Consider the following 23,746-nt stretch of genomic DNA (forward strand, 5'->3'; position numbering starts at 1 on the left):
GTCCGAGCAGTGAAAGTTGGACATGTTGTCTTATTTAGAAGAACGAATGCACTCCCGCGGCTGTTTGCTTTAGGTTGTGTCCACCACACAGATTGGCAAAATTAGGTTTCATTTTTTTGCAAGTGTTTTTGTCTCATTTCTGTGAAAGCATTGAATCACCTCCTTTTAATTGCCCTCCTGTGCTTCTGACCTTGTCTGCAATGTGCCCAGCATGATCAGATATTTTTATATTTTCCCAGTGGGCATCCTCTCGGGGAAAAAAAAAGCTGAAGTGTCAAACGAAAATGAAAGAAATTTCTGCAGGTAATCTGACAAAATGTTGACGAGGGGCCTTTCGGTTTCTGATGTTGTGTCTCGCTGTCTTTCATGCTAAAGCTGCTCATTCATGCTGAAAAAAACATGACAGCTGTCTCGCTTGTTGTCACATCAGTGCAGGTAAATTCCAATGTGAGCGTTGGCACAGCAGTCGGGATATTTCAGGGTGTGTGTTCTGAATTAATATTGACAAAACACGACTTCAGCTTTTTGCAGCTCAAGTTGATTTGATTTAAAATTCGGACATTTTCTGTTCTCTTTGATGCAAACCTGCAGACACACTCACAAATGCACACGTTGTTGCTCAGGGTGGGTCAGGAAGGCAATATCAGTGGGGCCTTTTACCGGACTGCCACTGATAAACAGGTGAGTAAAGATCCAGGATTCACCTGGTCATATAATATATTCGAGTGAGACAGTCGGGGATTAGCGCCCTGAAGTTGCCGCAGTTTTATTTCTGAAAAAGAGGGTGATAAAATCCATATTAGAAGCAGGCGATAATAGAAGAACATTTTCTGTATATTTACTCCTTTTTTCCATTATCTTTCCCTGATGAATTCCATTACTTTTACTAAATCAATGACCCAGTTGCTTTCTAACTGTCTCATAAATTCTGTAAAGGGGTTTTAAATATGTTCAGCTTTATTTTCCTGAATGGAAAAAAAATAATCATTAATCTTATTTAAAGAACCTGAGAAAGTTGGTGTCACAATTGGAGATAAAGCTGATAACTTGAGACAAAACAAACTTGACTTTGGTGGTTCTAAACAGATGTGATTTTATTGTCCTAGTCCTACATTACTTTAGATTAAACCAGTGGGGTATGGTTGAATGCCATCCCACCGTAATGTCATCCTCACCTATTGGTGTATGATCTGCCAATTTGAAGCCTTGAGTCTGGCATTTTCGCTGCTTTTCATTTGGAGCCAGATGTTTCCATATTTGGATGAGCTGGGGGAGGAGAGAGTGGTGGATCTGACTGAGGGCTAGAGAAAACTATGTCCCGCCCACCTAAAAATGTATTGACTTTGTATTTCATAAGAGAAAATTATGCTTTTTGAATGAGAGCCAGAAGTTATTTGGAGCCAGCCTCTTGTGGCCATTAGTGGTATTGCACTTTATGGTACTTCCACATTTGCTTCACTTTTCAGACCCAGCGACTGCGTCCATTTTTATATTCCGTCTAAGGGATTTGGTTTATAAATGTCAGAAACAGTACACATCCCTGTGCGATGTTATGTTTTCAGCTTCACATCCAGCTGTTCGTTTGTCTCCTTCATCTCCAGGATGTCATGAGGACAAACTGTGGAGTACTTAAAGAACCTGAATGAAGAAATGCAGCATTTTTTTTTTTTTTTTTTTTTTTTTTCCGTCAACAATCGGCCCTGTCATCTTGTCACAGTTAGCTTTTCATCCCCAGGAATGAGTTGGAGATGGCAATAATGGGCTGCCACTGACAAAGAAAGTGTGGCTGCAAGGATACGGGGATATGAGAGGGACCGAAAAAATGAATCCACTGAGAATAGAATGGCTTTCAATCGTTTTTGTACGCTATCCCTGTCGTCTTGTCATAGCTGTAACTGGTACTAATCAAATTTTTTTCGCTGCCGGACAGGTTTTCATCCCCTGGAATCAATTAGGGCTCGTGTCCATCCTTTCTCAAGCTAGCAGAAGCTTTGGGAGGCGTTTGTCCCGGCTCCTTCTGGTGCCGCTGGAAAAAAGCAGCGCGTACTTCAACAGAAGCCGTGTATGTGTTTTTCCATTAAGGGCGTGATCCCGCCACGCTGCGAGCGGAGGACGTGTTGTCAGCAAACACGTATACTCTGTTGTAAATAAAGAGAAGGAGAAATTGATAATTTGAGTAAAGGTCCGCAGAGTGCCGGCAGCTTTAACATAGCAGAAAATTAGCCTGCCTGCTCTCACAAGGGCTGGCGGAAAATGATGAGAGATTTAAGGATGAGGAGGGGTGTGTGTGTGTGTGTGTGTGTGTGTGTGTGTGTGTGTGTGTGTGTGTGTGTGTGACTAGGAGATGGAGAGAATGTCGATAAATGAGGGGAGGGGGAAGAGAAATTGAGGGAAAAAGAGCCGGGCTGGAAGACAAAAAGGAAAGAAAAAGAAGAGGAAGTGGACAGCTGTAGGAGGAGGGGACGAATACAAAGAGTGGAGGGGAAGAGAGGAAGAGCGACAGAAAGAAAGATGAAGACGCCTACTGGCTCGGGTGACAGATGAACAGAGAGATGAATTGATGCGACTTCGAGTGAATGCAAAGAAACTGGAGGAGAGGGGAGCACACACGTCGGTGTGTACGGTAACAGCCTAATCATGAAGACAAAGAACTGCTGTAGCTGCTCTGAAGGCTTCGTCCTGTTAATGCACGCCGGAGAGAAGCCAGCCTTGCACCTGTGTGCACCTCTGTGTGTGTGTGTGTGTGTGTGTGTGTGTGTGTGTGTGTGTGTGTGTGTGTGTGTGTGTGTGTGTGTGTGTGTGTGTTAGTCAAAGAAAGTGAATTCCTGTGGCTACAATGCCAAGTGTGTAGCTTTCCCCCTTATCAGTGACACACTCATTGATTACCATGAGATTACCATGATGACTGTTGTTCGATTGGTCCCTCAGTGATGAATGAGCCTTAGCCTTTTTATTCCCTCAGATTCTCTCTCTCTCGCACAAACACATATTCAAGATCACTACTTGATTTTTGTTCGGTTGTCTTTAAGGCTGAAAAAGAAAAGACCAAATAACTGAGCAACTGGTATTTTTTTTTAATAATGCGCGCATGTAACGCACATCAAAGGTTCACTTACCCCTTTTGGGCCATTTTCCAGCAGCTGAAATTGCCTCGTTTTCCACATGGCTGCACAGCTCCACGACGCGGAGTAGGTAAGTGGAAGGCAGTCGGACAGTCTGAGAGGAGACTGACAGAATTTGGTTAATGAACTCAAAAAAAAAGTACACAAAAATCTTGTTTCTCCTGGGTTTGTAAATCTTTTGGAAAAGTAAAAGGTTTTGAATCCCTAAATAATCAAAGAAAACCGAGGTAACACTGTTGATCGAGAAGATGTCTGAGAGTTACTGAAATCAAGCAGATCGCTGCCTGGTTTGCTTTTGTAGTAAGTAATTCTTTGTTAATAATTGAGAAATACAAATGAAAAAGGAAGCTCGGCATCCTCAGGAAACCACCTGTTGAGAAATTGTTGTCCCGAACAAAAGTAACTATGAAACACACAATTGGCCTGTCACTAATTATAGTTACAACATCATATCAGTTGAACATGGAAGTAATATATTGTCATGATCGATAATGATTCATTGTGTTCAGCAGTCTGGACCAGCCTGTGGATCAGATAAAAGACGGAGCTGACAGCATCCCGTTTTGTTTCTCCTCATTGTTGCGTGCCTCTTGTTTGCGTGCCTCACTCAGGGCAGCTTCATTATGATCTCATCTTATCCATGTCTATTTATCCACAGTGAAGTTTGTTGTTGTTTATAGTTCTGTGACTGCGGAGAATTCCGTGCTCTGTCCTCATTGCTGTCCTTTGTGTCTCTAACTGGCAGCAAAGACAGTCCAAGTTGATGTGTTGTTGCTGCTTCAGACATGCGAACTAGTTTCCTGATACTCGAACATTTCTGTACGTTTTCCAGGAAAGGCTTCAGGGACAGTGGTGCTGTAGCTGTTTGAAACAGAAGCTCAGGGAAGGAAAAGTTCCAAATCAAAGGGCATCTTTCTTTGACAGAGGGATCCTGGAACTGTAGCTTGGTGTTTCCAGACCCAAATTCACTTTGTGAACATATGGGTCTGTCACGCTCCGGAGGGAATCATTTCCAAGCGTTTCATCCTAATCATCATAGACCTCGGCTTAATTTTGAAACTACTGGAGCAGCCTTTAACCAATCAGCATTGACCTCCTTTTGCATCGAAACTTTACCACTGCATTTAGAAAACAACACTTGACTTCAACATCACCCACTGATTGTTTTGCCCTTCGGAGTGCCTCTACAAACCTTGATGTGACCAGGGTTTCCAAACTTTAATCACAGTGAAGGAAACTGAAGCTGAGAGCAAAAGTCTGGTAACCCCAGGCTTTTTAAGCTCAGCACTCAGCACTCAACCCACAACTTCTTCTTTAGACATACAATAAGAACAAAATTGGATTTTGTCAGATTATAGGACCATAAAAATACCAGTTCAGCCAAGTGATATTCTCTCTGCTGATGCCGCAAGTGTCGTGCGTAAATTGTTTTCTGAAGTGTTTTGCACTTTGGGAAAACATTTTAAACCTAAGATGAGCATGTACTGCGGTGTTTCCCCTGCCAAGAGGCAGAACAGCAGATGGACACAAGGGAATGTTACTCGAGTTGATATCAACTACACTCGTTACATGACTGTAAAAAAAAGCGCAATAAAAGCCCAAAATTAAGTTTTCAATGTACGAACCTCGACCTTAAACTGCTGAAAATCAGCATTTTTTTTAAACACCTCTTGCCTGTATCTACTGAACGTGGTGAGGATGCTATGTTAGCAACGTTATTAAGCTAGAAGTCCAACCCAAAGCTGAACCCCCCCCCCCATTAAAGTGCAATGCTCATTTTCGCTGTGTTGCTGATGCTTTTGGTTTTTATCGTCCAACTAAAATTATCTGAAGGGAGCAGTCTGTTGTAGATTTAGTGACATCTGGCGGTAAGGCTGCAGATCGCAACCAACTTCCCCCTCCCCTTCCAAGTGTGTAATAAAATCGGTAGTGACCATAAAAACACTCAAAGGCCCCCCTCTACATCCAGTGTTTGGTTCGTCCCTTCTGGGCTACTGTCGCAACATGGTGGTGCAAACATGCACGCTCCACTGAAGAGGACCCGCTCCATTTGTAGATGAGGGGCTCATTCAAAGGTGATAGTTTCTGTCAGGATCTCGGTCTGTCCCTGTTTGTCGTTCCCTCTGTTTCCCCGATCACCCTTCTCCTCATGTTTCCTGTCTTCTCCCCTGATTGTGTTTGTCTGTCATATGTTCCTTGTTTTAGTCTGTCTGGAGGGGGTGGATTCAGTCCACTGCCCTCCTCCAGTCACCTCCCACTCCCACATTTCGTTTCAGCTGGCAAAGCTGGTTCTCTTTTTTCCAGTAATCACCACCTGGCAGTATATGAACCTCGGTCCTACCCTCCACCTGCGTCAGTCCGTCCGATCATCTCGCCTGGTACCACGCTGCCGTTCAGTAAGTCCGTTTGCGTGTGCTGCAATTCCGGTTCTGACGCCCTGTCGTTGTCCTGCCTGCTGAAGTCCTACCAGTGTGCCTGTCTGCCACCCTGTGGTACGTACCTGCCGTCCAGGGTCGATCCACGGAGATCACCTGCACAGAGAAGCCGTCCTGTGTCGTTCCTCGGAGATCACCAGTTGACGTGTCTTGGCAGTCCTGTGTCGGTCCACGGGAAGACGCACAGTTGAACCTGCCTGCTGTCCTGTGTTGGTCCACGGAGATCACCAGGTATCCAGGCCCCCCTGTTCAGCGTCGGTCCTCGGAGACCGCCTGCCTGCCGCCACTGCGGTTCCACCCGAACCCACGTTGCCCAGTGAGAACTACGGGGACACTCTCACCAGCCTGCACAGGTCTCAAGGATCTTCTCAACCTCTGTACCCTGCCAGAGTTCCTGCACTGACCCCGGAAGGATCCCGGGTCAGGTAGTGACTGTTGTTGGCTCACGCCCATTCTGGACTTGCCTCTTACAGTTTCAGAGTCTCTTGTTTTTATTAACAGTATTACTGTCTGTTATACACACAACTTAATCAGAGACATACTTACCAAAAGCTGCTGCAAAATATTTCCCACCATTGAAGAAACGTTTATTCTGAAAACCTCCAATTGAACACACCCTGACTCACCTCTGACTACACCCACAGTAAATGGTAATTGCCTTTGAATGACCTCAATTAAAAACCCAGTTTATGTAAGGTGATTTGGCTGCGCCCACTCAAGGTCGCAGACAGACACACTCTGATATTGTATCATGATAAATTACGTCCTTTGGTTTAAAGGGGTAAACGCTGACCAATACATTCAGATTCTTACTTTTACAAAACACAGGGAAATAAAAAAGGGTGGAGTGGGTGGCCAAAAAAAAACCACAATTAATCCAGAGCAGCTCTCTTTGGTGCATTATGTGAAGCAATTAATCACACAGAGTAAGTAGTGAGTGTGTATGAAGTAAGCTGAGCCATCCAGCAAAGTGCCTAAAGAACCTCTTTTATAAATTTCCATTCACCTCCCATTTATTTTTCCCTCCCGCTTTGATTGGTTTCAGATCAACGCAGATCCACTTACAAGCTCAGCAGTTGCGACCTTGCAGAGGTTAGAAGTGGATGGCTCAACTACTGACTCAAAGCCAGTTGTTGTATAACAGCAGATAAACTGCTTGTACAATAAACGATATTTGATTTAAACACACACCAACACACACAAACACACACGCAGACAGTTGGGCACTGAGGCGACTCATGGTCCAGTCAGCAACAGTCAGCATCATCGGTGCTTGTACTGCCACTTCTCACACACGCACACACTCACACACTCACACACTCACACACACAAACACACACACAGTATACTGAGTCCTTGCTGCATGGTTAAGATATATATAGGATGACATTGACTTGGACTTACCTGTACACGACCTGGAGTCACACAGTCACACACACACACACACACACACACACACACACACACACACACACACACACACACACACACACACACACACACACACACACACACACACACACACACACACACACACACACACACACAGCGCACGCATATGCAAAGAACTGCATGCTTTCAAACACACAACAATTGGAATTCAAATAGTGACCGCTGGTGTTTACTGCACTCCGCCGAGGGAGTGACACAGTCACTCTCTCGCGCGCACACACACACACACACACACACACACACACACACACACACACACACACACACACACACACACACACACACACACACACACACACACACACACACACACACACACACACACACACACAACACGCATAATATCATCATTCAGGAGGCAGCTCGCCTGTCCTGAGCTTTAACATGTCCTTGTCTCTTCTGTTTGGAGTCAGCAGGATTGTCCACATCTCTCTCACACACGCGCACACGCACAGAGATATGTTCATACATACTTAAACACACATATCTTCCACTGTCGTACACCGCACGAGTGCATGTCATTTACCACTTTGCAGCTTCCATTTTAATTAATATTTTCCGATTAATGTGTGACATTTGAAGTATTTTGCTGACTCTGACTCAGTATCACTTATGAGTGAGCAGTCATGCCCTGACGCAGTCTGGCTTAAAAAGAAGCTGGTACTGTTTTTTAAAAAAAAAAAAAAAAATCATTTCAGTGTGTTGTCGTGTTAACACATCTTTTCATCCTTGCAGCAAGATAAGGATAAAAGATGAGGATAAATGGCGTTTTCACCTTGCTCACATGTTCTCCATGCGTTACAGTTCCGTACTAGTAGCTTTGCATGGAGCCAAACTTGTGTCATGTTTGGTGACACCAAGTCACTGATCCCCACCCCGAAAAAGATATCTGATGGAAAACCACTGTCATATTAAATTGAAATGAAGCAGAGTTCTGTAAATCAGATATTATGAACATTGTGTGCTGTTACTGAAGTCCCTGTTATGTCAGTTCTGTAAAAGCTTTTTCCTGAATTTTTCCATCTCATCTATTTTTACAGTTTGCAAAATGTCAATGTTTTGGGGATTTTATTCTATTTGGCACAATAAGGCCAAATATATCTTTATTCTTAGGGAATATGCTGCAAGTGAACAAGCCAAATGTTCTACATAATAAAGATAAAGTGCGCTCGGAGTAGATTTAGCTAAATGGCTGGAAGAACATTTCTAGATTGCTTTCTCGTGCTCCTATTCGTTGCTAGAGAGCCACTAGGTTGCTGCTTCGTGTATACTGTTGTTCTAAATCTTGGGCAGGACATCATGGGAGGTCTGGTGCTAAGGTTTGCTTGTCTAGTGGTTGTTCCCGTTTGTAAATTTTCAGTAAGTCTTCATTTTTGTCAAGAAGTTTGAATGTGTGACTTGTGAAGCTTGAAAGGACGTACAAGTTTCAGAGGTCTGAGATCCTTAGTGATGACATTTAGGGGTCCAAGCAGCAAAGCTGCTGATTCTTCTTCTTTTATTCATCTTCTTCTTCTTCTTCTTCTTCTTCTTCTTCTCTTCCGCTGAAACTGATTGTCCAGCAAAAACTAAGTCCCGACCTCACTAAAATTTCCAGCCAGGTTGCAAATCCCCCCCCCCCCACTACGCAGGTACAAAAAAAAAAAAAAGACATTAACTTACCCCAAAGTGGCGCTCTAACAATCAACTTCTCCACTAAAATGAAAACCAGAGGGTGGAACATGTCTCAGAAATCGGAGTGTTACTTCCTCTTGGTCAGATTGGTGTCAATTTAGTGCCGATGTCCAACTCTAGAGTAGCAAACCCCTTCAGACTTCAATATTTCCACCACCATCTTTAACTGTGGGTTTGATACCCTGCGTTATCATTTTCTCTCCTGTTCCTCTCCTTACATCCTGTTACAGACACAAACCTTTAGTTTAGATTCATTAGTAAAAGAGCGTCCGTCCCCCCATCATCCACTGTGGAATTCTGGTATGTCTTAGTGTTTGGCCGTCGTTTGCTCCTTAGAAGTGGTTTAGAAACACCACCCGTCCTCTGAGACCACGACTAGACAGCCTTCTTTTGACAGGATTTTACTGATTGGAGTCGTGTGTGTTTTTTATTCATCAAAGTCTATATCTGTGATGAGGTTGCTTGTCTATCTCTCAGTGAACAAAGCTTGATGTATTCATCTGCTGATGCTGTGATCACTTGTGGTCTGAACTGGTTTCCACAAAGTGTTTTAGAGCTTCAAGAACTGCACCCCCAGAAAGCTTCAGCTCCTCTTTGGATAAAATAACAATCTGACTTCTGACACTTTCACGTAGCTCTGATGCCTTGTTTCCCACTATCAAAACACTACCTGGTAAGCAATGTTCCCGAGGCACAGACATAGTAACAGCACGTGAACAATGGCTGCAAATTTGATTTACTTGAACACGCCTCTGATGAGTAGATCAACCTTAGTGTCATCTGAACACTGCTTTAAGGGAAGGACGCAACTTTTGTTAAAAGGAATAACAAGGCCAATGCTACTAATTTACTTAAATTCGATTGCGGATCTAGAAATAGTGCCAAGCTTTACTAAAATTCTCAATGGAAAGTAAAAATCTGAAATTACAATTGCATAAAGGCTGATGACTATCAATTAGTCCCTGAGGTATCGGGAGCGTAGTCCAGGCAGCAGGTTACCCTCTCAGCTCACCTGTCTTTGTTCTTGCTTGATGTATCTGTGCGAGAGAGAGAGATTAATTAAATCTGCTGATTCACAGTTGGTTTAAACCACTTCAGCTCTCAAAGCATCAAATGAGCTAAACAGGAAAGTCATCTCTTGTTGTCTGCATTTTATTTGCACAGCTTGATTTCTGCACTATGTACGGCGGCACTCTCAGCTAAACATAATAATGCTGGATCTGTTTGCATTCAGGTGTCAGTTAGACTGACATTGAATTAGAAGGCTGAGTCACTGCCTTACTGTCTCTAATCATGACTCAAATTTGTTTTGAGACTTAATTATGCTCACTCTCATTTTATATATTGGGACTCTACTGGAGTAGCTTTCCATGAGTCAACGTTCAAAAGACTACTTATTTACCTTAGGCCGGCCCTTAATGCAGACCCACAGTTCATCCTCTGTCTGAAACGAACCATTTCATTTCCTTTCTCTTTAAGGCCCCCCCTTAATAAATGCCCAATTTCTTCTGACTGACCCCCCACCTCATCATCCTCTTTTAAGTGTGGAGGCACTGAAAGAAAACTGGAAACCCAATAACTAACATCAATTGCTTTTCTTGATTGGAAATGGCAACTTCTCAAATCCATGCATACATAATCAAGCCCAAATTTGATCCAGAATATGAGAGTGGACATGAACATCCGCAGAAACAAAGATCCTAGTAGGACGTGGTAAATGACACGCTCATTACCTGCTTAATGTGTGACATAATGGTGGATATAGTCTTTCGATCACACCTTTTTTTTTGCTATATGTGCCCCTGCTAACATGTGTGCTTTATGGGGATTGTTCTAAGTAAAAGGTTTTTCTACTGCCGTAAGTTATAGTATCTCCCTGCAGCGTCAGTTTGTTGTTCATGGCCTGTTGTTCCTGGAGCTAATAAAGAAACCTATGTCGAGCTGATGTCAACTTCTTGCAAACTGAGTGTTTAGAGATGTCTGAAACCTGGAATTTGTATGCCTCCGTGTCGGTGACAGCGGTGCCTGGAACCATTGTGTTTTTACGTTGTCTCATCCATTTTTCTGTCCGTCCATTCATCTCTTGTCACCGTGATTTCTCAGTAACGCCTTGAGGGGATTTCTTATGGTGAACGAAAAAGATTTTGGTGGCCAAAGGTCAAGATCATTGTGACCTCACATGGGTCCAATTATTTTGAATGCGATATCTCAGGAACGATTTGAGGGGTTTTCTTCAAACTTGGCACAAGCGTCGACTTGGACCCGAGGATGAACTAATACGATTTTGCTTGTCAAAGGTCAAGATCATTGTGACCTCACGGCCATCCCATGCCATGTAGAGTCTGGACATATGTGGATGTAAACTGTCTGGAAGGAAATCAGTTAAAGATATTTTTTGTTCTTTAGAAAGCCTCTGCAGCATAAAGGTTCACGTCACTGATGACCTCACCTGCTCTTAGCATAGCAGATATCTTAAAAGCTTCAAGCAAAGGGCTTAAAAGCTTGGTTTTAAACCAATGATGTTCAAAGTGTGATGACTCATTTAAACTATGTGACAAATTTAGAAGACTTCAAACACTGGTCCCATTTCTATTTTCTCGACAAAGGGAAACAATCTACCAAACGTAGTGGGCCTTCAGTCTTCATCAAGAGATACATGTTGATTGTATTGTGTGTCTAAGGTGATAATACCTTGTGGCTGTCCAATGACTGAGAAAAATATAAAACATTAAAGATAAATGTGTTTGATGCTCAGTAATGATCACTGCTAGTGTTGATAATAATGATTACAATGATGATAATCAGTAACATAATACACCTGGCTGTGAGGACTGTGACTGTCAGCTGTGTATTGGAAAAAAAATAAATCTCTCAGCCCATAAATTGGTTCAGAGCTACAGCCTCTAATTTCGTTTCCTGGGCTCTCTGTACATTTCTCTCCTTTCCCTTTGTATTCATATTTTCCTATTGCTCTGCCTGTCTCTGCCCCTCTCCGTCTCCCCCTTTTCTTCTTCCTCTCACTGTTCTGCCTTAGCCTCCCTAACACCAATTATACTGTGTCAAATCCATGCATGTCAGTTTCCAGATCCCTAATCATCCCTTCTCTCTTTCATCTGCAAATCCTTTGTTCCTCCCTCCTCCCCCCCTTTTCCCTTCTGTAACCTTTCTTCTTTGCTCCTCACCCTACCCCACCCCTCCGTCTGCTCCGCACACACACAGCCCATCCTCCCTGTCCTCTTTCCATTTATCCGTATCACAGTTACCTCTCCATCTTCCTTTGATTTCCCATTTCAATTTCAGACCTCTCCCCCGTCTCTCTAGCCGCTCCCAGAGATGAACCCAGTTGCGTAAATATGCCGGCATATCCGTCTCGTGTTTGAATAAGCCCTCCGGTCTCTTTCCAGCAGAAGTCGCAAGGGCAGTCTTTCTATGCTGGATCCTGACGTTCTTCTGTGGAAGCTGTTTACTTTGCATATTGTTGCTTTCTCTTCTTGTACAATTCTTCCCTGCAATGTTTCAAACTCACCAAAAGGCATCACATATATCCATAAAATCTGTTTATGATGACCATAAAGAAACGGCACTGCTAACATGGTCCTGCTCTCCACCTGCTAAAGCTGTTACACAATAAAAGTCACAAGTCGGTTGCTTTTTACATGAAACAGCAAAAGGCTAAAGCACGGCAATGGAGGGGATGGAGGGGGTTCAAATAATTATGGAGATTAAACAAACGATGTAATTTATTTAGGCATGTGATATTAATCGGGTTAGCTTTTCCCCTCCGCTTTCAGTCTTTATGCTAAACTAAAACTATCTCCTCACTATCTAGCTTTTTGCTAACGTACATGCAGCGGACTCGGTTCACCCATCACGAGGAGTACTGTAACTCATGTAAATGTCCTCTGTGGCTCGACAGGGAGATTCCCAAAGTTTGAAAATAACCCCAATGATTGAGGATTTAAAGAAAGTCTTTGTGTGGAGTTTGAAAAAAAAAAAAAAAAAGTAGGCATTTAAGGTGGTATGTTGCATCTGAATTAAATTTGTTGTTGTATGGAGCTAATTTCCTTCCACAACTTACAATGTTTGGCATACAAAAAAAAAAGAAGATATTCTCCAAAGACAAAAAGATATTAACGTGTAGTTTGTGGAGAGCAAATTACTCGTACGTTGTGAGAAACTCGTCAGCACAACGATGGCAGAAAGATCGTGCCAAAATCTTAAATATTTGTTTATACTTTTAAGACATGTTATATTTGTCCCTAAAGCATTGATATATTAGAAATATGTTGTGTTTTTGTTTGTTAGGTATGTTTTATATTTGCAACAACAAAAATCCATTAGTTTGTAATTGGGGTTTGTACTTGCAAACCACTCTGTACTTTATTAGTGAATCATTGTATTTGTTTTGTTTTGGCAGGAAATTAGCTCCATACTATTGAGTTGCATCTTGGGAATTTTTCAATCCAGTGTTTTTTGGAGCGTGACTAATGCTAGAGACTAAAAGTATATATTTTCCCCTGCTCTTTGTCTGCTACTCTTTGAATCAGTCTCATGCAAATCCCACAACTGAGGGATTAGTGTTATTTCCCAAAATTTCACATCATTCCCTTTCCAGAAAATACACTGGAAAGAGCCGAACTCAGACTTTTGTTCTGGTTGTATACATTTATCCTAAATATAAATTACATTTACTCGTGGATTGTCACAGCAGACTGATCAGGATGTCTGTATAATACATAATACATTTGATTTTTAGAATGAACACTTCTCTTTTTAATCATCATTAAATGCCATTAAATGATTGAATGCCAACCAGCCTTTACCTAAATAGCCAAACGAGTCCAGCAACATTATAGATTTCATGTTTGGAAAGTGCTCCATGTCTGTTTCATAGGTGTGTGTGTGTGTGTGTGTGTGTGTGTGTGTGTGTGTGTGTGTGTGTGTGTGTGTGTGTGTGTGTGTGTGTGTGTGTGTGTGTGTGTGTGTGTATGTATGTGTGTGTTGTGACTGTAGTAGCGGGGAGGCAGGGCTAAGCGAGGCGGAGGGAGAGGGGGGCGAGGGAGGCAGGGGGAGGGGTTTGTTTATTTCTGTTGTGTTTTTTTTTTTTTTTAATTTAATGGTAACTGCGCCTCCAGAGTCCACAGGGGAAAAAAAAAAAAAAAAAAAAATAGCAGGGAGATAGAGAATGAGGAGAGAGAGAGGGAGATGATGGAGACGGAGGGACGAGGCTTGGCAATAATATGAGCAGCGGCCGAGACACCGGAGACAAACGCGGCAAAGGAGAGAGGGATGGACGGCCCCACGGACGGATAGAGGCAGAGCCGCCGCGCGCGCCGGTCCGCCGCTCGTCGCCCAAACAATGAACGTGCTGTGGTCGCTGCCGGCAACACATCGTCACGGCAACCGGAGCCAGAGGGGTGCGCGCTGAGTGAGAATGGCAGAGACAAAAAGGAGGAGTGGGGAGACATAGAAAGAAAGATGGTGTATTTCTTCCTCCCCCCCCCCACACACACACACACACACACACAGTAGATAGTGTGTGGGTCTTTACACGGTTGTTCTCTCTGCTTGATCATGTGTGTGTGTGTGTGTGTGGCTGATGTGTGTTACTGGCCAGCTGTCTGACACCATGATCTTCTGTAACCATCTAGGTGAATACAAGAAGGATGAGCTGCTGGAGGCGGCGAGGTGAGTACCAGACCCCGCATGCTCTTTGTTTTCATTTTGTTCGTCCTCCTCTCCTGTTTTCTCGCCCGGTGTGCTCGTTCCTACTTTGTTACATCCTTTCATGTGTTCTCCGCCTTGTTCTCCCGTTCACTTCTTTTGCGCCCTCTCGTCTCTCGTTCCCTCGCTTACTTTCTTCTCGGCTTTTCTTCGTTTCCTCTCCCCTTTCCCCCCACCCCCCTTGTTTCATCTGATTCCCCTTATTTTCTTTTGTTTTTTTTTAATCCTCCTTTCGGCTTTGTTTTCTCGCTCTTTTTCTTCCATCCCAATTCTCTCATTCCTCATTTCCTGTATTTTCCTCTTCTTTCTCCCGTGTCTCCTCTTGTATACTCTCATTTTTTCTCTTTTCTTGTGTCTGTTTCCTTTCATTTCCTTTCCATTTACATGTTTCCTTTTTTCCTCTCCTCTTTCTCTGTCACTTTCTCTCTTTTGTTAATTTTCTCTCCACATTTATATGAATTCCGTCATTTATTGACTCCTTCAGGCTTTTATCTGGTGATTTTTGCTGCTCTCCCCCTGTTTGTCAAACTGTTCACCACTTGTTCTCTCTTTCCTTCCCTATACACACACTCTCACACACACTCAGCTCCCACACTAGACAGGTGTTTCAGATACAGAGCTCAGTACTTGTGGGCCAGTGACACTTTTAGAGGCATGTTATGGTTGCAGGCATTACATGTGGGCAGTGTGTGCGTGTGTGTGTTTGTGTTTCCGTCTCTTGCATGTGGAAGTGGAATCGCTTTCATTTTGAGATTGTGTGTGGGTGAGTGAGTGAGCGCTCGATGCCTCAACAGCCCCCCCTGGCCCCCTTTCTCTCCCAGCCACACACCCACACCCACACACACCCACACACCCACACCCACACACACACACACACACACACACACACACACACACACACACACACACACACACACACACACACACACACACACACACACACACACACACAGGAAGCAGCTGGCCTAGCACAGCAGTACCCCAGTGTATTATGGGGTCAGTAGGCTGTTTAAGTATGAACTGTGAACCCTGTGTGTGTCTCTCACAGCTGAGCCACTGACTGGCTGATCACCCATGTCATTTTTTTTTGGTTGTGTTCACTCCCACACATGGCTTATGGGATATTGTTGTTTTCTCTGCTTCATTTTTTTCCTTTTCATTTATAGCCCAGATAGCATCCTTGCAAAGTAATACAGAAGAAATAATAAATAGGCCGACTGAAATAGTCATATATATCCGAGAGGAATTCAGTGACTCAGTGCATTGACAGAAAAGAGGTAATTGCAATCTATATGCCAGCAAATAATAGAGAAAGAAAATATTCAACTGCTGCACAAAGATCTCTGACCAGCCAGGCAAATATGTCCCTTTGAGGCCATCAGTCAGTTGGAAAGTGGTACCCAATGTTTAAATGTTTCTTAAAGGTTCATCACCATTAAAAGGTTCTTAAAATGCAGAGTCTGTCTTTAAGTAAAGCTTCTGCAGGTAAATACAGAAATGAAACTAAATATTTTCAAACTACCTATTTTTTTTTAAATGATCTAACCTTTTGTTGAACCACTTTGGGGAAGCACAGTATACTGTGAATACAGCACTGACACTGTATCACCTTGTGAAGTAGATATGGCTCTAATTTTCAAAAATAATTACCTGTCCAGCACAAACTCTCAATGAGGTTGCGCAAACAACAGCGAACGACTCACTGAAGAGAAAGAAACGGTAGCGGGAAACCGATTTCTGTCAACTTGAAGGACCTCCGTATAGCCTATCATTCTAGGTAACTTTAAAACATGCCAAAACAACCAATCACAGCAGACACAGCGTAGAGCGTCCCTCTGGTTGATCCAATGTAGCACCAACCCATCCTACAGTAACAGATCCATTGGAAAAAAAAACCAGAGTATTGACTTTGACTCTATCCAATTACAAACGAATAGTGTTTTCCCACCGCTTGTGTCGTCTCAAATGTTGTTGTGTTTTGCCACCTTAGAAATCGATCAAACTCTGTAAGAAAAGGAACAAGCATATTTCCCAAAGTTACAAACTATTGTCTTAATTTTTTTTTCTCTTTTGACTTGTATCATATCATCATCATGTCCAGTGCACATGCAAACACACACTTGCAATGTCATGTCAGTCCTTCCTGTTAAATCCTAAAGATGTTGTTTGCATCAGAATGAAGTCTCTCTTGTGTTCGGTAACAGCCGTAGCTTGAGGCAAAGAAAGGAAAAGAAAGGGGAAAAAGAAGGGGAGGAAGCTGAGCACTGGAAGTAAAAGTGATGAGGAAGAAACTGTGGCTGGAGAGTGTGGGGGTAAAGGACAGAGTGACAGAAAATACAAAGGTAGAGGAGGGGAAAAGGGTAGGGGATGGGAGGTAGTGGGGGTGAACAGTGAAATGAATAAGAGCAGAGATGGAAAGTTAGAACTGGCAGAACGAGAGGATGTGAATGTCTTTTCTGGGGAGGATAAATGGTGAAAAATATACAAACAAAAAGAAGGAGGGAGAGGCCCGACCCAAAAACTGAAGTAAAAAGAAAAGAGGAACATAGAAGAATAGGACAATAATCTTTCTTTTTTTTTTTTTTTTTAACCATCTGACAGCTTCCTCCTTTGCAGCTGTCATGGGGATGGTGGTTCGGTTGGCTGCTGCCTTGGCAACACTTCCTGGTCGCTGACCAATGCCAGGGCAGCGAGCCTAAGAACCAGGAAACACACATCAACAACACAGGGAAAATCTTAACTCCTGTGTAGCAAGGGAAAAGGGTCTCCTCCAACAGATTTTCTGAGCTGGTTGCAGTCAGTTTCACAGGAAAACACACCTACACACACCCTTCAATCGTTCCTCCAAGTATTTCTGTCCGTCAGTTTGTTTCTATAGATGACATTGCTCAGGCTTTTTTCCCTTCAGTCTCAAGCTTCTTATCTCATTTTTCCTCATTTTCTCTCCCCCACTCTCCTGCGGAGGAACAGTGTTAATCCTCTGTGGTGGTGGTTGTTTTCTGTCTCATGTTTGTGTGTATATATTTGCAGGAGTGGAAACGAGGAGAAGCTGATGGCCTTGCTTACACCACTCAACGTCAACTGCCACGCGAGCGACGGCCGCAAGGTACGAGCACAGAAACACACATAGTAAAGTGTATAAAATAAATAAAAATAAAGCCGTAACAAGCTCATCACTGGCAGTTAGTTGTAGGACTTCACCTCGGGAAAGTCATTAGGGTTACAAAACCAACCAACTGGTGGGTTTACCATTTTTTCTTTTTTCTTTTATATCAACCAGGGAAGTGAAGCAAATGCAGTTATTGGCAGCTGTGGGCCTTGGCTGTATCAAATAATCCGAGCACTCACCAGCAGGCATTAGCAGCCTCTCTTGGCTGTCAGTCATTAAAATGAATAGATGGAGACAAAATCCTTTCAGCGAATAAATTAGTACCCATGCTGAACAATAGCAGTGCATAGCAACACACCGAACACCGTCAGACAGAGGGACAGCTCTGTTACTGTCCCCGTGACCAAGAAGAAAAAAACAACATGATGTCGGCAAATAACACATTTTAAGTGTTGTTTTTGTCTGCTTTTTCAGCTGTTTGAAGAATATAATAATTGGTGGCGATACTCTCATGTAGTAGACTTGTGATTATACGTGTGTATTGGTGCAGTTATCTAGATGTAATCATAGTGGAGCAGACGATAGTGGTAAAGCTCTGGCTATGTTCAGTCATTGTTTGTTTACAATGCAAGTGACACGATCCTTGCAGGTGCTCTGTTGTAAATGCTCTCATACAGAGAACTGAGTGTGGCTTTTATTTTGAAAGAGGCACAGGTTGGGATCCCTCATCATGCTGAGGTAAAACATGAAATATCGTAGCTGAAGTTGAACTTATTTGTTATTTACTAGCAGAGTTATTGAATTTAACACTCTGAAACTCGCTGCTTCATGAGGAGTGTGTGAATGTGGTTGGATCACGTTGATTAACAGTGGCAGAGCAAACATCTCCGAAACTGGCTTTTTGATTAAAAAAAAAAAAGTTGCTAAATCCTGTACCAGAACATAAATCCAAAAAATAATCAAAACTGTTCAAACTTTGGCAGAAAATGTTGTGTTTATGTAAAAACCCTTCGCTCAAAATAGGAATCTGACTGAGGACATGTTTTTTGCGGGCCTTTTATACAGATTTTTGTCATTGGATTGGTTTTACACAGACTTTATATGAAACTGGATGTAGCTTCCTGGTTTGAAAAATAAGGCCAATGCAGAAGTGACTTAAACAACAATACTGGATTCAAAATAGCAAAATATTGACGGCCAAATTACCAAACTCGACTCCTCAGTGACGTCACTGTGGGTTGCCGCTTGGGTTTACATAAGTGAATTATTTTGCCTGAGAGCTTTACGAAGTGATAACCTGAAACCGCTAGCACTGTAATGAAGATAAGCCAACAATTTGCTGGGTGACATGTGAAGCTGAAGCCCTGCAGGAGCTGCACACTGTTGGCCCAGTGGCTGAAGACACTGGCCCAGAGAGACTTTTTTTTGTTTTGTTTTTCTACCTATGTACAATCATGATGGAACCAAGTTAAATTCTGTAAATTAGCTGCGATTTGAATGAATGGCCGTCCTGGAACAGTTCTCCTCACACATCCGTGTGAGAGCCAGGGAAAGCCTGGTTAATTAAGAGCCACCCAAGTGTGGGTTCATTTGTAGCGCTGTCATGCACACTGAAAGCAGTTTAGTGAGCTGGAATGAGCACAATTTACAGCTTCTCTCAGACTCTCGTCTTGGTCACTTCTAGGTTGCTTCGAATGTGTAACCTAACTGTAATGAAGCTGTATGTTGTTCTTACTTAAATGAAAGCAGAGCCAGATGAGAGGTTAACTGTCAGCGAAGGCTGCAAGTTAATTGTGCTCTCATTAGGTTGCAGAGGGTAAAGTGAGACTTTAGGGCTTGCAAAAATGCCTGGTGTGCTAAATGAAAGGCTGGATGATACAACACAAAAAGTACACTAGCCTGCAGAGAAAAGTGCCGTATTATATCCTGTTAACTTAAAAGAAATAATTTTGTGACAACAGCATCCCTGCATGCGTCCGCGGGGAGTCCTGAGCTCTGCTGCGTTTACAGCAGCACGTCTGCTTTATGACTGATTAGTCCCCCAGATGAATAACTGGAAGGAAAAACAGACTGCTCTCTAGTTTTGTATTTTCTAGCTTTCGTTGAAGTAGTCCCTGTTGTCCTCTATTGTACAACCTGACTGAAATAAAAAAATAAAAAAATGCTGCTGACCCTGTTTTTCCTTGAGAGCAGTGAGAGATTAAAGCTCCACTCTGCAGTGATGGTTGTCCAAACAGTTTTGGGGTTCCTCTTGAGTCCCTAGTAGTGTCTCTAGGCCTTTTACAGTAACCTGTTAATCTTCTTTAAGTAGAAAAGCTCCCGAAACAGCATTTAGATCATCATATGAAAGTAAAATTCAAACCCCAAAACACAGGCTAGCAGCATCCTTTCACCTTTTTAATGTCAGGGACACTGTGAGAAGGTCTAGTGTAGTTTTAACGAAGTGACCTGATTGGTTGGAGACATTTTTTGCTTTAATTTATTGGTCATTAAAGCAGAGTTCACCATTGGTTGCTATGACAACTGCTGGGACAACCAAGGAGCCAAAGGGAGCCTTCTACCCTGTACTCTTGGTAACTGTAATCTAAATGCTACAACAGCTTTAAGGAGGCTCTTTCCTCTAATTATGGGCACTTCAGTGTTGTTGATGATGCTCAGCTGCAGTTTGTATTCATGATATCAACTGTGAGAGAACATCCTCCAGCTATTATTTGTGAGGGTGGCCTGCCAGGGGATGTGATGCCCCCGCGGGAAAACCGTGTAATTCGAAATTCTTTGGAGACGCAGGGGGACAAACACAAGAGATCACTGAGAGACGCTGAAATTTAATGGACTTTAAGTAGATGATTGCAACCGTATCCAGAATATAAAAATGGTGCTCACACAGACACTAAAATGACCTCTCCTGCACAATCTGTGTTTGTAATTCACATTAATTGCTCTGACTGAAAGCAGTCATGCACAGTAGATGGAATATATTTTCATGCCTGTGCAGTTTTATCCTCATTGTGGTCTTAGGGTAATTTAATGGGGGACTGCTAACAGAAATCACTTAGGGACTTCAGCTTAATAACTAGATATTGGCTCAGGGACAACTAAAACTTGTGCACTTGTCCTTTTACTAAAGCAACTAAAGCAGCGTGAAAATAGCAAAACTTCGATGTAGACAATGGTAAATGTGCATGCTTATTACATAACAAATGTAGATACGAACAGTATTCAATTCTATGTAAACATAAAAATATAAGAGCCACTGACCTTTTGTTGATCCCGTCTTGCAGTGTGAAAAAAAAAAAGCTACATAACCTGCTGCAAATATTTCACAAATATCAGCCTGTCCAAGAGCAGTAACACTATCTATTCCTTCGCTTCTTTCAGCGCTCTCCAACAAGTAAAAGCTACACCAATGATTGTCATTGTTTGTGCTCGCAGCGCGGGAATGTCTCACCAGACACTAGATTTAAAAGCTTCGTACTGTGTGAAAAAAAGAGAGATTTATCTGGCGGTGATTATTCAGCATTGTGTGAACTTGTTTGAATGTAACTTTAATATTTACCTCCGACACATGAAGTTTTCCATATTTAATTAATGTAAAAAAAAAAAATTACATTATTTAAACTGCACTTATTTTTGTAAAAAATAAAATGTTGACATCTATCCTGATAAACGACAAGGCTTATCGAGGATCATGAACAATAACCACGCACGCACACAAATTGTTACAAGAACACTAATATTAATCAGGGACAAAACAGAGCGTGGCAGAATCCTAATGGTTGATAATAATGATGCTTCTCTTAAAATTTAACAAGAGACACTTCCATCTCTTTAAGTCTCTTCCTCCTCTCCCTCTCGTTCTCCGTTTCAGTTTAATTAGAAATGGCACAGGATCTCCGTCTCTCCCTTCTCACACACACACACACACACACACACACACACACACACACACACACACACACACACACACACACACACACACACACACACACACACACACACACACACACACACACACACACACACACACACACACACGCTCACACAAGTAAACACAGCTCTGGAACATAAATGTTGATTGCAGATGGCTCTTGGAGAATTAAAAAGCTCTGTTTGTACACAGCATACATGAGAAGGGAAGGGAAAGGGAGAGCAAACAAGATGGAGAGATAGACTTTCTGACCAAAAGTATGTGGACAGTGTGCTCAGGTGGCCCTGGATGAGTAATCGATGAACTGACCTGACTTCCTGATGATCCAATTTTACTCATGTTGAATACAGTCGATGAATTAATTCTCTCACACGGGCAGTCAGCTTCTTCTTAATTCTCTGGAGCTCTCTTAACTTGCTCATTACTTCAACAACCGTATCTCACCAACAACCAGCCATTCACTCCTAGTTAGCGTGTGCTCGCAATCTTTATTTATGTTCACACGCGCGCACCCACACACAGCTGCGGCTGACATGCTTCCCCTAGCTAGCAGTAATAACCGATATAACTCACGAGGGACAACGAGGACAGTAAAAAAAAATCAGCCCAATGCTGCAGGAACGGAAGCAGACGGAGCTGCAGACGACAAAGAGCTGGCACGGGAAAAAAAAAGAAGCAGCGTTGGCCGTGTGGGTACACTCTAGCTTCGGTATACGTGTTACAGAACAGGACGAAGCAAGAAAGACCCAGGGAATAGGACATAAAAAATGTTCCTCCCACAGATACACAGTTTGATAGATTTAAGCCAGGAGAGATGTCAAATATAGATTTTTGCCTTAAAAAGAGACAAAACAATAAAAAGCCTTGCAAAGGTTTAATAAATGTTACTTGGGTATTGTGCATCGCAAATTGCAAATAATAAAATAAACCGTTTACCTTGAGGACAGAATTTGTGCACGAGTGTTTTCAAAAAAATAATGAATTGATTAGTAAAGGTGACAGTTAATCCTGTTATTGACTTTGGTTGACATCGTCTCACCCTGCGTTTGGATATCCACACATTTTGTGGCAGTGTAATTAATGTTTATAGCTCTTTTTTGGTCACAGTTTTTCCCTCCACAGCTCTAATTCTAAGCCTCTTGTTCTTTTTTCACTCCTCTATAGTATAGCAGCCTGTGTGTGTGTGTGTGTGTGTGTGTGTGTGTGTGTGTGTGTGTGTGTGTGTGTGTGTGTGTGTGTGTGTGTGTGTGTGTGTGTGTGTGTGTGTGTGTGTGTGTGTACGGGTGAGTGTATTTCTGTGCGCACGCACACACACTCGGATGATTGAGGACCCATCAGAGTGGGATATTATTAACACAGCTGAGTAGCGAGTGTTATCAAGCTGCCTCTATTGAAACCTACCGTTTACTGCCACACACACACACGCACACACGCACACACACACACACACACACACACACACACACACACACACACACACACACACACACACACACACACACACACACACACGGCTCTGGCATTTCTTCAGGAAACCAGCCAGTTATTTCCGACTACCCATGACATTCACTGTTGTTTTTTTTGTTTTTTTTAAAAAAATGTTCAGTAAACTGTATCTTCAGCACTGCTGAGTCTCTGCAGTTGTGTTAATTCAGTATCTGTTTGTTTTCTGACGAATACATTTTCAAGTTTTGGCTTCTGTCCCTCTCTGTCAGTTTGTTTGTGTGTGAATGAGAATATTGTGAATTTTGGATCTATATCTTACCAGTGCGAATCCTCACCCACTTGTGTCCTTGCTGGCATGAACATCAGAGAGCGAGACCAAGGTTCAGATTCACGTAGAGAGGGGGAAGAGAAAAGACTTTCATTGAAGCATTGTTTAAATGTTGATTATGAGAGCTTGCCCTGCTGAAGGCAGCTTGCTGAATGACAGTGTTCATCATTATCATCTAATGAACAACATCTATCTAGACGTTTTCAGGAATATAACAGTGGATATCTAACTTTAAAAAAATAAAAAATAAATGGGATTTTTCTTAGACTACAAAGTCCTTCAATATTTTATTTCAGTTTACTAAACAGTGTTTTCTGTGAATCCCCAAAAGTAGTTAAATAAAGTCAAAAAATATAACAGAAGACATTAGTAAGCAATTTTGTTAGAAAAATAATAAGTGTGAGTGTGAAAACGATTATAAAGCTTTACACTTTTCATTAAACCTCTAATTACATTAAAACGCAAATAATATATTTTTTTCTTTAACTTACATCTGTTGAAAAAATTAATTAAAACTTGTTGATATATTTT

General features: G+C 42.4%; 1 protein-coding gene across 1 annotated transcript in view; it reads left to right on the forward strand.

The window, feature by feature from the left end:
- The window catches only part of LOC138624331 (poly [ADP-ribose] polymerase tankyrase-1-like), a 91,385-nt gene that overhangs the window by 23,535 nt on the left and 44,104 nt on the right, over window positions 1-23,746 (forward strand). Inside the window, exons 5-6 of the mRNA XM_069704439.1 lie at window positions 14,332-14,368; window positions 17,435-17,510. Of these exons, the coding sequence (XP_069560540.1) occupies window positions 14,332-14,368; window positions 17,435-17,510 (113 nt within the window). The remainder of the gene's footprint in view (window positions 1-14,331; window positions 14,369-17,434; window positions 17,511-23,746) is intronic.

This window comes from Brachyistius frenatus, unplaced genomic scaffold (assembly GCF_029030835.1).
Source record: "Brachyistius frenatus isolate BFR_SWC_R1_liver_20210118 unplaced genomic scaffold, ASM2903083v1 Contig_3, whole genome shotgun sequence".
Classification (NCBI taxonomy): domain Eukaryota; kingdom Metazoa; phylum Chordata; class Actinopteri; family Embiotocidae; genus Brachyistius; species Brachyistius frenatus.